The 17,355-nt window shown below is 45.3% G+C and overlaps 1 protein-coding gene across 1 annotated transcript; it reads right to left on the bottom strand.

The window, feature by feature from the left end:
* Positions 1–1,550: 1,550 nt before the first annotated feature.
* FAM83D (family with sequence similarity 83 member D) lies at positions 1,551–15,981 on the bottom strand. The gene is made up of 4 exons (XM_073555351.1): positions 15,481–15,981; positions 5,345–5,512; positions 5,134–5,258; positions 1,551–5,000 (listed from the first exon to the last, which is right to left on the bottom strand). The coding sequence occupies exons 1-4, from the start codon at positions 15,925–15,927 to the stop codon at positions 4,049–4,051; spliced, it is 1,692 nt and encodes a 563-aa protein (XP_073411452.1). The 5' UTR covers positions 15,928–15,981; the 3' UTR covers positions 1,551–4,048.
* Between the last annotated feature and the right edge of the window lie 1,374 nt (positions 15,982–17,355).

Below are 17,355 nucleotides of genomic sequence, written 5' to 3'. Positions count from 1 at the left end.
TCTGGGACCTTGATTTCCAAATGAAATGCAAAATTTACTTTCTTCTGAAAACAACACTTTGAACCACTGAGCAACAGTCCAGTTCTTTTTCTCCTTGGCCCAGGTAAGATGCTTCTGGCGTTGTCTATTGGTCATGAGTAGTGATGAGTGAGTATAATTGTTGCTCGGGATTTACGAGCATCCTCAGGTGTCCTCCGAGTATTTTGGCGTGCTCGGAGATTTAGTTGTGTCGAAGCAGCTGCATGAGTTGCGGCTGCTGGACAGCCTGAATACATGTGGAGATTCCCTAACAAATAGGCATTCCACACATGTATTCAGGCTGTCTAGCAGCTACAAATCATGCAGCTGCGTCAACACAAACTAAATCTCCAAGCACGCCAAAAAACTCGGAGGACACCCCAGCATACTTGGGAAAACCCGAGCAACGAGTATACTCGCTCATCACTAGTCATGAGTGGCTTGACACAAGGAATGTGACACTTGTAGCCCATGTCCTGGATATGTCTGTGTGATGGCTCTTGAAGCAATGACTCCAGCAGCAGTCCGCTCCTTGTGCATCTCCCCCAAATTTTTGAATGGTCTTATCTTAATCCTTTCAAGGCTGCGGTTATCCCGGTTGCTTGTGCACCTTTTTCTACCACACTTTTTCCTTCCACTCAACTTCCCATTAATATGCTTGGATACAGCACCCTGAACAGCCAGCTTCTTTAGCAATGACCTTTTGTGGCTTACCCTCCCTGTGGAGTGTGTCAGTGACTGCTTTCTGGACATCTGTCAAGCCAGCAGTCTTCCTCATGATTGCGGAGCTACTGAAACAGACTAAGGGACCCTAATAAACGCACAGAAAGCCTTTGCAAGTGTTTTTGTTAATTCTAATTTACTGAGATAATGACTTTTGGGTTTCCATTGGCTGTAAGCCATAATCATCAACATAAACAGAAATAAACACTTGAAATACATCACTCTGTCTGTAATGACTCTATATAATATATGAGTGTCACTTTTTGTATTGAAGAACTGAATAAATTAACTTTTTGATATTCTAATTTAGTGAAAAGCAGTTGTAGTTACTTTATATAAAAAAGTGGAAAGGGGGGGGTGGTAGAGGAGGAAGCCAAAGAGGAGAAACTAAAGATAAAAGAAACCACAAAAGCGCGCCCATAGGGCCTTACCAGTGCAGATATAATGAATATACTCACCCTCAATAGTTGTTTAAGGCCACAACTACTGTATGCGCTTAGAGAGAGAAAGAGGAAAAACTAATATTTTTCAGCTGCTAGGGTCATCAGTAGATCTTACCAAGAATAAGAATGAACACCAATTTAATCTGTCTCGTGCAGCTATATTGGGATGCTCGGCTGTAAATGTGGACTTTATTAGACTAATGTCTTTTACAAGTCCTTTTGCGCCCAGCTTGGTGGATAAGTAGGACTGACCTGTGTCCAGCTTTTGCATTATAAAAAGGATAAAAGTATAAATATCTTTCTACAAGTATTTAGACAGATATCCCTACTATATCTTACAAGCTTTCCACTCACATACACAACCAATTAATAACACAAAACATTTAGTTTTATTATTTCCATAGATTACAGCTTGAAAAAAATGTTTCTGTCATGCCAACACGCATGACAGTGCTGCAAGTACCATCACCAAAGTGCATGCATAATATTATTCATTTTCCCCACTACCAACATTTCACACTTATATTTTTTAATTCAACGCACTCCTCCACCCCCTTCCCATACTTATAAAAACAGAGGCATCCAAATCAAGCTCAATAAAAAGTACAAAGGATAGACTCAAAGAACAAAGTGCATTAGAAGGATAATCGCCACTGTAAACATAGTTATTTAACAGGTTTATAGCTGCACATAAAACTTTCACAAACCTTTTCTGTTCAGAATCATTACTGGAATGTTAGTATTGACGTGTACTTAAATATTGTGTGTCAGCTCTTAACATCTATTAAAAAAAAAATAAATAAAGGGGCACCTTTTGTAAAGGAATACAAATATTTTAGATGGATATTCATGGAACTGCAGAATATCAAGTTCCACTGCCACTTCTTTTATATTTAAAACCTATTTTGTCGGCATGGCTTTTGTGAATGCCCCGTGATGCACCAGGGTGAACACGTCTCTATCCTCCAGTCCAGGCCTCGTCCACAATGTTCTACTACACACCAAAAAATGTCTAATATCTAGCTTTGAGTTCCCAATCTGCAATAAATGTTCTAGCTCATATGTCACGATTCAACTGGCGAGTGACCTGGGACTAGGGGCATCTTTCCTGGCCCTAACAATAGGGGGCGCCCTAGCTCGCCGTTTTCCCCAGAATACCTCAGATGGGGAAGACGCTGGGGCCTCTGCCCTTCCCCCCCCCCCAATCTCCTAAAATAGCCCTTCCTCTGTCCCCTTCACAGGGAAGAGAGGTGCTATTGTGCACCGCAGTAAACTAACCCAACAGAGAGGGTAAAGACAAGGGTAAGCTGAAAACTCCACACACACAAAATATACGCTCACATATAACAGAGGTATTCACCAGGGTGTGTAGGGAGGGAAAGAAAGCAAAACAGGGAAGGATAAGGAATTTTCCAAGTCGCTAATAAACCCCTCCAGCTCTCCTTCTCAAACCTCCCACTCCAATATCATGCAGCAAATGCTAAATCTGACGAGGACTTGGTAATCGAGCCAAGATTTTATAGGGAAAAGTAGTGGCTAACCGAGCACAGCTGAAAGTTGGAGTTTTCCAATATGGCTGAGTAACCCCTGTTCTGTTGGAATAATCATGTTTAATACACTGGAGAAGTGCTTTCTCTCAGCATAGTAGGAGCCACCAGACGCTGCGGTCTTCTGGTTCCGCTCCGTTGTGGTATCCCCGTGACAATATCTTTGTTCCCTACAGATTGGCAATAGGGCCAATTTCTGAGAGAAAAATGTAGCACAAAAGCCTCTTTACAAATGCAGATTGTGCTTAGGAGTTGCTAAAAAAGTTTGTAGAGGAGGACATCCAAAGTTGTCAGATAAGTGTGTTTTGGAAACAAGATTAGATGTAGAGGAAGAATTTGATAAAGTACAGGGCAGTTTCTTTTTTTAACCACAAGTATAGTGTTCATTATAGAGTTGTTTTCCAATAAAGCATATTTGTAAAACATTTTAGTGCTAGGAATATATATTTTTTAAACTGAACTATATTCCTTTTTGGGGGTTTATTGCTGCTAAATAATTTGTATTTTATATGTACTGCAAGCTTTCATGTACAGGTAAGTGCTGTACCAACAATACAACACTGTCACTTTAATAAATGATCCCTCTCATGGAGCTGGATGGCTCTCACAAACTTCCTTGGGAAGTATCAGCTTTCTGTAACACCTAGCTCCCTTACGGGTTGCTTGTTAAACTTTTGAAAAATAATGACTTTGTGTAACTCGGAAAAAGAAGCATTAATTTGTCAGTAGAATCAGGAAAATTGATACGTTACAAACATACAAATTTCACAACAAAAAAGACTCATGGCAGGTGTGAAGCTTTTTCCAGGAAATGGTAGAAGCAGGTGAAAAGAAAACTGCATTCAGGAATTGTGAAGAGTCCAAACCTGCTCCACATTGTGCCTCGGGAGATTGAGTGTCATGTTTAGTAGCATCTACTTTTCTGGGAGGCCAACAATCAGCCATCTATGGCTGTAGGCAAAGACAGCACATACCTTAAATAGCTTTTCTTTCCATGCTTTATAGGATAAAAATATCTACACTCAGGTGCAAATAGCAGTAGTTTTCCCTATATATAAAGTTCTTTAGTAACAATGGTGAACATTACTGAAGGAACACAGGCAAGAGAGGCATTAGTGTTACACGTCTCAGTATTTGTACTCAGTTTTAGTATCGTTAAAGTAGTTGCATAGACCTAAAGTGCTAAATGTACAGCAGATACTTAAGTAGTGAGCACAAGTAACATTAGTCCAAGAAACTATCAAAACATCCTAATCATCCGTTTTCCACCCACAGTGGAAAGAGATACATGCCTCATAGCAAAGTGCCCCATTGGCCTCAAATATTGTGAGTAAAGCGAACACCATCACGGAGGTTGAACATACTATTGTGCATAACACGTCTTTGTAAGCCATAAGCAGTAGGTTCAGAGGTCATGAATGTGTTTGCCAAGCGGCTTCTCCTCGAAAGAATGGATACCATGTGGTCCAATTTGGACCTTATAGAAGTATAATGATATTGCCGCTCCTTTGTAAGTTTCTGGAAAGAATCACGCATTGGATATTCTGAAAGATTTAGGTTACTGCCGGTGAGGTCATAGGAGCGGCCTGACGTACTGGAACCAGTGCTTGATGCAGAAGAAGATGAAGAGGACGAGGATGTGAAAGAACAGGATGATAACCTTGATGTTGAAGAGTTGGATGTGGTTTGAGTAGAACCAGCTGAAGATCCTGAGGCACCTGCTGTTTGTGTAGTTGTAGACCTTGACAGTACCATGGTTTGGGTAGCTGCTACCCTCACCAGAACAGCAGTTTGTGTTCCAGCCGTTGAGGTAGAGACATTTGTTTGAGTAGTTGCATTCACTATTTCCACAGTCCTCAAACCAGCACATGGCTCGGTCTGAGTGGCTACACTCTGAGTCTCTTTAAGGCCAGAAATTATTTCACAATTCTGCATGAAATCATCATCAAAAGCACTGGCTTTCATAGATGAATCACAGTTTTTATCCCATACTGGTTTAGCTTCAGTAATAATTCTCTTTGGAGTGCTAGAGACCTTTGCCATCTCCAAATGCAGAAGAGTGCTCAATAATTGATTTCTCTTAGGTGCTAGGTTACATGTCATCTTGGCCATAGATTTTGGTTGGTTTCGGATGCTGGAAATAAGCTTTGTACTAATTGGTTTAGACTGAGCATAGAGGATCCTAAACTGGAGGTCGAATTTCTCTACCACTTGTCCAGTTAGTGAGAGCATATTACTACTGTTGAGCTTCCCATCCATCCAAGTGAAGCTACGAAGACATAAGGGAAACCATGTAAGATTATATGCATTTCAGTATCTATAACATACCACAACACAAACTAAACTCAGCCATTATAATTTAAATCTTTACTACTTGGCCTTATACTGTGTCAATAGCGCACCTATAACTTCCAGTAGCAACCTTCAACCCATCCACAAGCAGAAACTTCTCACGAGCCTTTCCAACAATCTTGGCACCAGACCTGGTGTAATAGTTATTACCAGTTAATGTTCGGACCCTCATAAGCTGAAAAAAGATAGAATAGAAAATTAGTTTCTGACATAACTACGAATATGTAATAAAGGGAGAGGATAAGAAGCTTGTGACTATACCTGTTCACTTTCTATAGAAACACCAAGATTCTGGCACATAGTAAGAAAGTGCGGCACCTGACCTTCATCCAGCAAGATATAGACTGGAACTCTGCGTTTTCGACAAACTTCATGAATATCACGGAAGATGTCGTTATCGGTAAAGGAATCCATGACTACTGCAATCACCTGTGGAGTCAAATACATAATTTCATATTATAGTCATCTCACAACATAACCAATATTGTAAAATGCAATATTGGTGCAAGCCGTCAGAACCTGCATAGGGAATAACTTAGGGTTTGTTTTTTGTTAAAGGCCTGCCTCTTATTTTTTCACAACAAAACCATAACTGAGGACGTTCTTGGGTACCAGGTCATTCTAACTTACTTAGCATGGAAGAACATAATAGCATCTTTAAAATAAAATGGTTCAGAAATAATATCTTGCATCAGCTGAAGAACATTCTGAGTTTTTGAGGGCAGTGGATTTTTTACCTTTGTATACACCCTCAAGTCAAGAAAGGAACCTCATTAGGCAATAAAAAAAAATAAAAATCTTGTTTTGACGATTTCCTCAATATTGTGGCACGGAGTAACTTTGTAACTCTGCTCTCGCTCCATGCAAGACACTTAGAACATTACCCGGTGCGAGAGAAACCCTCCTAAAAGTGTTATTTCTTGGGTCCTGTTAAGAGGACAATTGGTTCTCAAATTTGGCTGTAGATAGACATGACTAAGCATAATCATTTCACTAAACAGATCTTACAATCAAATATACTGCATAATTTGCTAAAGTTCAGACTTGTTGAATTGTTCCTAGTATTAGAGTGAAAGAGACCACAATAGAACAGCACCCACTACATAGCCATCCTCCCAAAATAGATGGCCAAAACCTTGGCACACCTCAAATTCATGTTCTTCATTAGTAGTGCCAAATAACCCTGCCCATCACCAAGTTTCTCTAAAGAAGCCCCTTTCGCCACTGCCCTCTACACCATATGAACATCCAAAAAAAGATTCTTTGAAATAAGTGTCTAGGACTTCACCCCTGAGATCGGCACCTGCACTTTAGGACTAAGGAAGGAATGAAGTTTAAAGATAATAATTTTATGTCAGATGCTATCAATTTTAACTATCAGGCTGGAGTCACACACAACGATTAAAAAAACGGTCCGAAATCGCACAAAGGTATCTTAACCAGTGATCCGTTTTTGATGCGATTTTAATCGCATGTAAGCATCCGTTTGACATCCGTCTGGCGAGATTTTCTCGCAGGATAGCTAAATGGTCATATAATGGAGCCCAATGACCGGTTTCCCCACACAAACGAATTAATAGATCTAGACACATTAAATACATATATATATATACACACACACACACACACACGTCATAGAGACACATTTATATATATTTCTAATTCATACCGTTCATTATTGCAGAATAGCTGCCGAAACATTTGCCGGCCTTTGTATAATTATGCTCCTGCCCGACATGAAATGAGTCCCAGCAATTTAATACAACGAATTAACCCCTTAAATGAACCCCTACAACTCCAAAATTTTACCCACAAACCCTCATCTAATTAATAGTGATAGACAAAAAAAAAAAAACAAAAAAAACATGAAATGAAATGGTTAACTATATGTAAACCATGTGTCATTTCATGTTGGGCAGTAGAATGACTATACAAAAGCCGGCAAATGTTTCTGCAGCAATTACATAACTTCTCGTGAAATCACCCGATTCCACACAAATCACCAGTGATTGCCAACTCTACAAGCCACATACACATTAGACTGATGATCGGAGACTAACATTAAAGACTCTACCAATGCTACGCCAGGTCACTGGATTGCACTACCCCAGATAATTAGCTTAGAAAATATGATAAGCCTTGCCAAAAGGTAAATTGTGAGAGATAAACCTAAATCACTTAATCCAAACTGTAAACCCGACAATCCATATTTGTGCTTACACAAGTACTGACAGGGTGACTGGCTTAGTCAGCCATTTTTGTAGCCCAAAATGTAAGCTCTTGTGAGAACTGCCATTCCTAATGGTTGATTTGTTGAATAAATTGTTGCTGTGTAATGTATGATTTAGTGTGTGCATGTACTCTCCGAGTTGAGATACTACCGAATATGTTGGAGCTATAAAAAGATCATATATAAGCTAAGATTTTCAGCACATTTTTTGTGCTGAAAATGCCCCCCCTCGGCTTATACACAAGTCATTGTCCCAGAGGGCTGGTGGGGGAGCTGCAGGAGCCAGCAGCTGCAACTGTGCCCACTGCTAAAGAGAAACGAATATTAATTTCTCTTACAGCACGCACAGCTACACCCACAGCCGCTGGCTTCCAGAAGACATCCTACTCACCTTCCTCCGTGCCCTCGCTGCATATCGTTGGTTACGGCGCCAGCAGCATTTCCGGCCAAGTGATCACGTATTCCCACTCATTAAGGTAATGAATATGCACGCCTCTCCACTTCCATAGGCATGGAGTGAATATTCATTACCTTAATGAGCAGGGCCACATGATCGCGCGGCAGGAAGAACTGCTGGCGCTGGAACGAGATGCAGCGAGGAGGCGCAGGAAGGAGAGTTTTTTTTTTTTTTATATGAAACATGAATAGAAGGATAGGGGATAAGGCACCATACATACAAGGACAGGGATGGAGGCGTCATTCATACAGGGACAGGGAAGCCATGCTCACAAGGATAAGGAGCCATGCATACAGGGATGGGGGGGGGGGGGGGGGGGGGGGGAGCCATGCATACCAGGACAGATGAGGGGACCATGTATACCTGGCTATTCGAGTCAATAATCTTACCCATTTTTTAGTGGCAAAATTATGTGCCTCGGCTTACACTCTAGTATATACGGTATTTAACGATTTATCAATGCAATTTCTTTTGAGATATAAGCATGTATTAGATCAAGTAGCCATATCGAGGAAACATATTCAAGGGGTCAGGTGAGCAGAAGGAATGTGTCACATATAAAATGATGCAGTGAGGCATCATTCTTCTAAGGTGGGGGGGGGTTGACGAGTTATCATATTTTGGGGGTAAGCAAGTTAAGACAGGATAAATTGAGGACTTGTAGAAAGTAAAATTCCCAGCTGAATCAGCAAACCCTAAGGGCTCCACTAATGCTGATGCTACGTAAACTATGTAGTTGAGATTGAGTAAACAGGACAGGTATTTAAACACAACAGCCTAAAGCATTTCCATAAGTTATTTAGAAGGGGCCTTGGTTGACAATCATTTTTCTGAACGTATAGGTTGAATGGGGAAGGAGTGACAACCTGTTAAATAATGGATCTATTTTTAAAGGACATAGAAACTCCCAAGATATTGATAATTAATTGGGAGTATTCCCATCTTGTACACTTTTACCATATCCATGGGCATTCCATAAACGTATTGAAGATTTGAATCCTACCAATGGAGCCTGCATCTACCACAAGTCACTGTCAATGGAAAGGCGCTATGAATTTCCATACAAGGGATTGAAATTCCGACCATGGCGCGCGCGTCAGGGCCCCATATTCTCCAGACAGAAACAGTTCCCATTCATGGAACATGCATTCTCTATGCATTGGTGAAATATCCTGTGGATACGCTGTGTTTTCAGATGGGGAAACCTTAGAGATTTGGTCACTAAATTAGCACGTATATTTGAAAGCTGTTGACAGAAAATAGAATCCGCCAACAACTACCTCTTCCCTATACACATGTGCACTTGGCTCAACCAAGCGCTCTCGCGAAACAGAAGCGACATGACGGTTATATATATATATACATACACACACACACATACATACATACACACACACTAGCTGAAGAGCCCAGCCTTGCCTGGGCATAGTAACCAACTGTGGCTAGTTATAACAAATTATAATGATTATATTGCACATAAAAACCGTGCATCTAATCCTATCCTGTGTGATACTGACTGCTGAGCCGTGCATCTAATCCTATTCTGTGTGATACTGACTGCTGAGCCGTGTACCTAATCCTATCCTGTGTGATACTGACTGCTGAGCCATGTGTCTAATCCTCTCCTGTGTGATACTGACTGCTGAGCTGTGTATCTAATCCTATCCTGTGTGATACTGACTGCTGAGCTGTGTACCTAATCCTATCCTGTGTGATACTGACTGCTGAGCCGTGTATCTAATCCTATCCTGTGCGATACTGGGCTCCCCCTGCAGTCTGTGTCAGAGGGTGGTCTGTGTTGGCACGGTAATAAATTGTGTTATTTTCAGCTTTACAGAAGGACGATAACACCATAGAAATGATAAGAATAATAGGCCTCAGTTACCACAACTGTCTACAAAGAAAACTGTTGCTGATAGCAACCAATCACAGCTCATTTTTCATCTTTTAAACAGCTCTGGGACAGCGTGGCGAGTTTTGAGTGACGAGTTTTGTGTTTCGACTTTTATGTGGCGAGGTTGGTGAATGTGTGGTGAAATGTGTGCTGAGGGTGGTATATGTGTTGAAGCACTTGGTAGTGTGTGGCGCATTTTGTGTGTGTGTTCATATCCCCGTGTGTGGAGAGTATCCCATGTCAGGGCCCCACCTTAGCAACTGTACGGTATATACTCTTTGGCGCCATCGCTCTCATTCTTTAAGTCCCCCTTGTTCACATCTGGCAGCTGTCAATTTGTCTCCAACACTTTTCCTTTCACTTTTTCCCTCCATTATGTAGATAGGGGCAAAATTGTTTGGTGAATTGGAACGCGCGGGGTTAAAATTTTGCCTCACAACATAGCCTATGACGCTCTCAGGGTCCAGACGTGTGACTATGCCAAATTTTGTGGCTGTAGCTGCGACGGTGCAGATGCCAATCCCGGACATACACACCCACATTGAGCTTTATACGGTGTATTAGATATATCTCAATGGGAGGAAAGAGGGCGCAGCATACAGATGGTTAACTGGTCCCATTTGGTTTGGACAACTTTGTAAGGCTAGTTTCACATTAGCGTTTTTTTGCGCAGCGCATCGTGCGCAATAGAAACGCATGCAAAAAAATGCATCATGCGTTTGCGCTTTTTATCCGCATTCGTTCTCTAGGGGTTAAAACCAGTGTCTACACATTTTTACGCCAAAAACGCATGCACACGAAAACGCAGAGGAACAAATATCCATGCGCACACCTGCTATCCCAGACTGTAATGCGTTATTTTGTCGCATTCCGTGCGCAAGCGTTTTGACGCCTTTCGGCAGACCCAAAAATGCAACAGGTTGCGTCTGGTGCGCCTAGGCGCACACCTTGAAAAAACGCATGCGCATGAAAACGCGTGCAAATGCAAGACCATGCGCATGTCATGTTAAACATAGGTACGCATGAAGCATGCACATGGATGCGCTGCGCAAAAAAACGCTAATGTGAAACCAGCCTAAGGGCAGAGACACACTGGCGAATTTTTCGTCCGAGAATCGGATTGTAAAACTTGCCCTGGCCGGCACCTCTCCTGACCTGAACTAGTAATCCATCACGCTGTCATGCTCAGGTCAGGAGAGTTGCCAGCCAGGGAAAGTTTTACGATCCGATTCTCGGACGAAAAATTCACCAGTGAGTCTCTGCCCTAAGAGGAAATCTCAGATACAAGAATACAATTTAAAGGGAATCTGTCACCCCATTTTCGGCCTATAAGATGCGGCCACCGCCATCAGGTGCTTATCTACAGCATTCTGTAATGCTGTAGATAAGCCTCCAATGTAACCTGAAAGATAAGAAAAACGAGTTAGATTATACTCACCTGGGCTTCCAGTCCGATGGGTGTCACGGTTCCGTCCGGCGCCTCCCATCTTCATACGATGATGTCCTCCTCCTTACTTCTGTCGTGGCTCCTGCGCAGGCGTACTTTATCTGCCCTGTTGAGGGCAGAGTAAAGTACTGCAGTGCGCAGGACCTCTTTGACCTTTCCCGGCGCCTGCGCGCTGCAGTACTTTACTCAACAGGGCAGAGAAAGTACACCTGCACAGGAGCCGCGGCAGAAGTAAGAAGGACGGCATCGCTAGAAGATGGGAGGCTCCGGACCAGACCGCAACCCCCACCGCCGCCCCCTGGTGAGTATAATCTAAGGGCCCCGTCACACATAGCGACGCACCAGCGATCCCAACAACGATATGACCTTGTCAGGATCGCTGGTGAGCTTCCAAACAGGCAGCTTCACCAGCGATCAGCACCAGCGACACACAGGTAACAAGCGACGCACGTCGCTTAGTTACCCACTGTGTACCTTAGTTACCAGCGCGCTGGTAACCAAGGTACATATCGGATTTCTAAGCGGCGCGTGGCACCTAGAAACCCGATGTGTACCTTAGTTACCAGCGCCAGCTCGCTGATCTCCAGCCTGCCACACGCAGCGATGCGTGCTGGCCAGCGGGAAACCAGCGATAAAAAAATAAATAAAAAAAATAATGTCCTGGCCATTCCAGGACGATAAGCGATACCCGGCAGGGAGCCGGTCGCTGATCGCTGTCACACACAGCGATCTCGCTGGTGATATTGCTGTTGCGTCACAAAACTTGTCTTCATCAGACAGGTCCACATGTCAGTCCACCCTCCTACAGACTTCAAAACCGCAATGGGACTAACCGGATAAGTAGTTGTTGAGTGAGAGTGTTGGAATATGTTTGGTGCAACAACTCCATTCCTGTCGCAAGGAGGAGGATGTCATCACTAGATGGGAGGCGCCGGACCGGACCGCAACACTCATCGGACCCCCGGGTGAGTATAATCTGACTCATTTTTCTTATCTTTCAGGTTACATCGGGGGCTTATCTACAGCATTATAGAATGCTGTAGGTAATCCCCTGATGGAGGTGGCCGCAGCTTATAGGCCAAAAATGGGGTGACAGATTCCCTTTAATTTAACTTGCAAAACACTCAAAACTTTCTTATGGATTCTAAGAGTTAATAAGGCTAGGTTCACATTAGCATTTGAGTCTGCAGCGTATCATCCGCAAACGCATGCAAGACGCATGTTTACGCAGCGTTTGTGTAGTTTATGTGCATACGCTCGATATGACACCAGACAAAAATGGGCATGTCTCATGGGATTCTATATGCATTTTGAATAACGCATGCGTATCGAATGCATGTGCATGTCCTTACGTACCAATGCGTTCCCATAGACAGTAATGCGTTTTTAACGCACATCCGCATCGCATATTTGATGCCTCAAAAAAAAAAATGCAACATGATGCGTTCTGTGTCCCTGAAACGACGCATGAGTACGCAAAAGCATGTCCCTGCCTACACCAAGTTAAATATATGTACGTATGACGCATGTGGATCTATGTGGATAAAACTCTGTGCACACAGACGCAAAAGTGAAACATGGTTTTGTGACGGCAGATGGCACCAGCCTACATTGTTGTAAGTTCAGAAGCCAAAGATGTGTGTGAATGCGTTTTTGGAAACGCAAAACCACCTTTATGGACAGAGCTGCCATGAGGGCGATGGGTGCTGTCCTTGAGTTTATAGTGATTCATGAAGTAACTGGACTACTTTGAACCAAGTGAAGCCATGTTGTCCATCTACATACAGGCACATCTTCATTACTTAAAACCATTCTTAAGCAGATTTTCAAGGAATTAGACCGCCACCAATTTACTAGTCATATCTGACTTTATGACAGGAGTCATAGCAAGCCACCTTCAAAGCTATTCTGAATACTCCGTCATCATAATATACGTCAAGGCCCAAAATAACGCGCCAACCTTGTAATTCAGGAAATGCCTTGTTAAAATAGTCTTAAATAGGCTTTATATTTTTTATTATTACCCCATTCAGGTCTAGCCCCTTCTAATAGTTTCATTGATCACCCTATTGTGACACCCCCGTCCCCCACAAGTCCCTCCTGACCTGTAACGCGCCTTCATCAGATATAGGGTGGGAGAGAGAACGGTTTATAGACAGTAGGGATCTCCTTCCAGAAAAGTAATGTGTGGAGAGAATTACTGGCTCAGTGACTACACCATAGCAAAGCCATTATTACTTCTATGGAAACCATTCCACAAAGCCCAGGTTACAGCTAGGTATGACGGTTGGGCATTATGTTCCGGAAAGTTTTACATAGTATAGGAGCCATAACACACTGTTCTCATACCGGATAGATGTACTGAGCATTATAGATCCTTCATGATAGGGAGCCAGGCTATGGTGGTAGGAGGAGGAGTCTCATTCTACCATGGCACTGCACCCAAAAGTGTTAATGAAGATGAGCATCACCATATGATGAAGAGCTATGCTAGCAAATCATTATTCTTCCACATTTAGGTCTATCAAACAATACATGACCCGAAGGGAATAACTGCTGAAATCATCCCCACCATGGCAGGTTTGGGTACAATAGTTTGGACAACAGCCATTTTGGCCAGCATGCCTATGGCTTCTTTAAGTCAGCGGCTTATCTCCGAGAGACAATACAATTGGTACGGTAGTCCAGAAGTGGACATGCTGGATCAGTATTCCCCTCCAATAATAAGTTGTCCATGAATCCCATATACATTAGACTGTTGGCCACATCAGCAGAATTAGTCTAGAGGTGCGGCACGGCGGGTCAGAGGTTAGCACTATTGCTTTGAAAGAGTCCTGGATTCAAATCCCACCAAGGACAACATCTACAAGCAGTTTGTATGTTCTTCCCGTTTTTTGCATGAGCCTCATCCCACATTCCGAGACATACTGGAGGGGAATTGGTATTAGAGCTACAGCCCCTCCCCCCCCCCCCTTCCTTTTTATAGACCAGTGCTCCTTCTCCACTCCCCCCCTCCGCATGTATTAGAAGGAGCACTGGCCCTCCACCCCAGGTATTAGAAAACCAGTTCTCCTTCTCCACCCCCCCCTCCCCAGGTATTAGAGGACCAGTTCTCCTTCTCCACCCCCCCCTCCCCAGGTATTAGAGGACCAGTTCTCCTTCTCCACCCCCCCCTCCCCAGGTATTAGAGGACCAGTTCTCCTTCTCCACCCCCCCCTCCCCAGGTATTAGAGGACCAGTTCTCCTTCTCCACCCCCCCCTCCCCAGGTATTAGAGGACCAGTTCTCCTTCTCCACCCCCCCCTCCCCAGGTATTAGAGGACCAGTTCTCCTTCTCCACCCCCCCCTCCCCAGGTATTAGAGGACCAGTTCTCCTTCTCCACCCCCCCCTCCCCAGGTATTAGAGGACCAGTTCTCCTTCTCCACCCCCCCCTCCCCAGGTATTAGAGGACCAGTTCTCCTTCTCCACCCCCCCCTCCCCAGGTATTAGAGGACCAGTTCTCCTTCTCCACCCCCCCCTCCCCAGGTATTAGAGGACCAGTGCTCCTTCTCCCCCCCCTCCCCAGGTATTAGAGGACCAGTTCTCCTTCTCCCCCCCCCCCCCCCCCAGGTATTAGAGGACCAGTTCTCCTTCTCCCCCCCCCCCCCCCCAGGTATTAGAGGACCAGTTCTCCTTCTCCCCCCCCCCCCCCCCAGGTATTAGAGGACCAGTTCTCCTTCTCCACCCCCCCCTCCCCAGGTATTAGAGGACCAGTTCTCCTTCTCCACCCCCCCCTCCCCAGGTATTAGAGGACCAGTTCTCCTTCTCCACCCCCCCCTCCCCAGGTATTAGAGGACCAGTGCTCCTTCTCCCCCCCCTCCCCAGGTATTAGAGGACCAGTTCTCCTTCTCCCCTCCCCCCCCCCAGGTATTAGAGGACCAGTTCTCCTTCTCCACCCCCCCCCTCCCCAGGTATTAGAGGACCAGTGCTCCTTCTCCCCCCCCTCCCCAGGTATTAGAGGACCAGTTCTCCTTCTCCCCTCCCCCCCCCAGGTATTAGAGGACCAGTGCTCCTTCTCCCCCCCCCAGGTATTAGAGGACCAGTGCTCCTTCTCCCCCCCCCAGGTATTAGAGGACCAGTGCTCCTTCTCCCCCCCCCAGGTATTAGAGGACCAGTGCTCCTTCTCCCCTCCCCCCCCCCCCAGGTATTAGAGGACCAGTGCTCCTTCTCCCCTCCCCCCCCAGGTATTAGAGGACCAGTGCTCCTTCTCCCCTCCCCCCCAGGTATTAGAGGACCAGTGCTCCTTCTCCACTCCCCCTTCCCAGGTATTAGAGACCCTGCAGCACCACACACTTGTTTGGGGGGCTACCCTCCCACCACGGTCACCCACCTCCCTAGCGGCCTTGATGAGAGATCTGGCGGCTTCTTTGCAGCTGTAGATGACCTCCCCGCAGCCGGGCTGGAAGTGCACGTCCACCCGTGTGACTCCCCGGTACGAGCCAGCGCTGAACGCCGGCCACCCCAGCTCCAGCAGCGGGGGCTCCACATCCGAGATCTCCGGGTAGTAGGTGACGGAAGAGCAGTCCCTGGAGGCGGACACGGACACCTCGTCCTCCCCGCAGTGGACAGCGGCGGCGGAGCTCAGGATCTCCCCGACCTCCGGCTCGGACAGAAAGCCCGGCACCTTCTCCTTCTGCAGGAACAGCCGCAGCGCCTCCGGACCCCCGGCCAGAAGCTCCTCCAGGGCCAGGCGCTGGGACTCACTGTACAGGTCCGGAGGGGTGGCGGGCCAGCGCGGGCCCAGGGGGAAATCATCCAGACACTGCGACAGATTCATGGCGGCGTCTGCCGGGACAGGACCAGCCGGGGACTGCGTGCCCCAGAGAGCGGACAGTATTTATAGGGCATTTAAATCCAAACAAGCCCGGGGAGGCGGCCGATTGGCGAAGTAAACACACCCCTAACCAATGAGAAGTCTAGAAACAGTTCTGCCCTCAGGAAGTGGTAAACCACGCCCCCATACAGTAAACGTCCAGGAAGAACACGCCAGTTATCCTTGTTCGCGCTGTCACTCAGCACTGTGCAGAGAACATGGGCAGCGCGACCGATGTGTACATGATCAGTAAGGCTACGTTCACACTTCAGTTTTTTGCATCAGTCAATATCCGCCAAAAGGACGGATGCTGGATCCGTTTTAGAACTGATGACAACGGATGCCACCCATCCGTTTTTTGGACGGATCCGCAAAATGAAGAATTTTAAAGGAATCGCAGCCTGGAAAAAAAGAGAGAGAGAGAACGGCAATCCACCATTAATGAAAGTCAATGGAGAAAAAAAACGGATCCTCAAAAGAAAATTGCGGATCCGTTTTTTTCAAAACCTGGCGGATTGTGACTGATTGTAAAAAACTGAAGTGTGAAAGAGGCCTAAGGCTGGGTTCACACGTAGCGGAACGCTCGTGGAAATTACCGCGAGAATTCCGAATTCCATTCCGCGGGAAAATCGCATTTTAAATTCCCGCGGAAAAACTAGCGATTTGCAAGCGTAATTAGCTTGCAGAATGCTAGCGTTTTCCAAGCGATCTGTAGCATCGCTTGGAGAACTGATTGACAGGTTGGTCACATTCATCAAACATAGTGTTTGACAAGTGTGACCAGCTTTTTACTATTGAGGCCGCCTATGCGGCATCAGTAGTAAAAGATATAATGTTAAAAATAATAATAAAAAAAAATATTGTTATTCTCACCTTCCGACGTCCTGCGCAGCCTTCCCGCCTCTCTCCACACTCCCGGTCCCAGTAATCCTTTGCAAGAATGACCGCGATGATGTCCGTTCTCGCGGGATCGTGACGTCTCGCGGTCATTCGCGATGACGTCACGCGAATGACCTCGAGACTTCACGATCCCGCGAGAACGGACGTCATCGCTCGCAAAGGATTACTGGGATCTGGAGCGTGGAGAGAGGCGGGAAGGCTGCGCGGGACATCGGAAGGTGAGATTAACAATATTTTTTATTTTAAATTCTATTTTTTACAGGGATATGGTACCCAAAGCCCAGAGGACAGTCTCCTCTCCTCCGGACCGTGGGTACCACCCACAAATGTTCTGCTTACTTTTCGCATGGTGTGCACAGCCACATGCGGGAAGTAAGCAGAACAATGCATTTCTATGGGTGCGGGATCGCCACGATTCCGCAAAATTAATGAGCATGCTGCGTTTTTTATCGCAAAGCGATTCCGCCGTGGTAAAAACCGCAGCATTAGCAC

This window comes from Dendrobates tinctorius, unplaced genomic scaffold (assembly GCF_039654945.1).
Source record: "Dendrobates tinctorius isolate UK_male_01 unplaced genomic scaffold, ASM3965494v1 ptg000223l, whole genome shotgun sequence".
Lineage (NCBI taxonomy): Eukaryota > Metazoa > Chordata > Amphibia > Anura > Dendrobatidae > Dendrobates > Dendrobates tinctorius.
Note: the sequence above shows the minus strand (reverse complement) of the source record. Positions and strands in the feature narration are given on the sequence as shown.

Bases quoted from the DNA above. Each gene is read 5' to 3' on its own strand.
- FAM83D (XM_073555351.1), bottom strand. From the start codon at position 15,927: ATGAATCTGTCGCAGTGTCTGGATGATTTCCCCCTGGGCCCGCGCTGG. The intron at 5,513-15,480 runs GTGGGTGACCGT...TTGACTCCACAG, and splicing joins TCATCAAGGCCGCTAGGGAG to GTGATTGCAGTAGTCATGGA. The intron at 5,259-5,344 runs GTATAGTCACAA...ATCTTTTTTCAG, and splicing joins TTTCTATAGAAAGTGAACAG to CTTATGAGGGTCCGAACATT.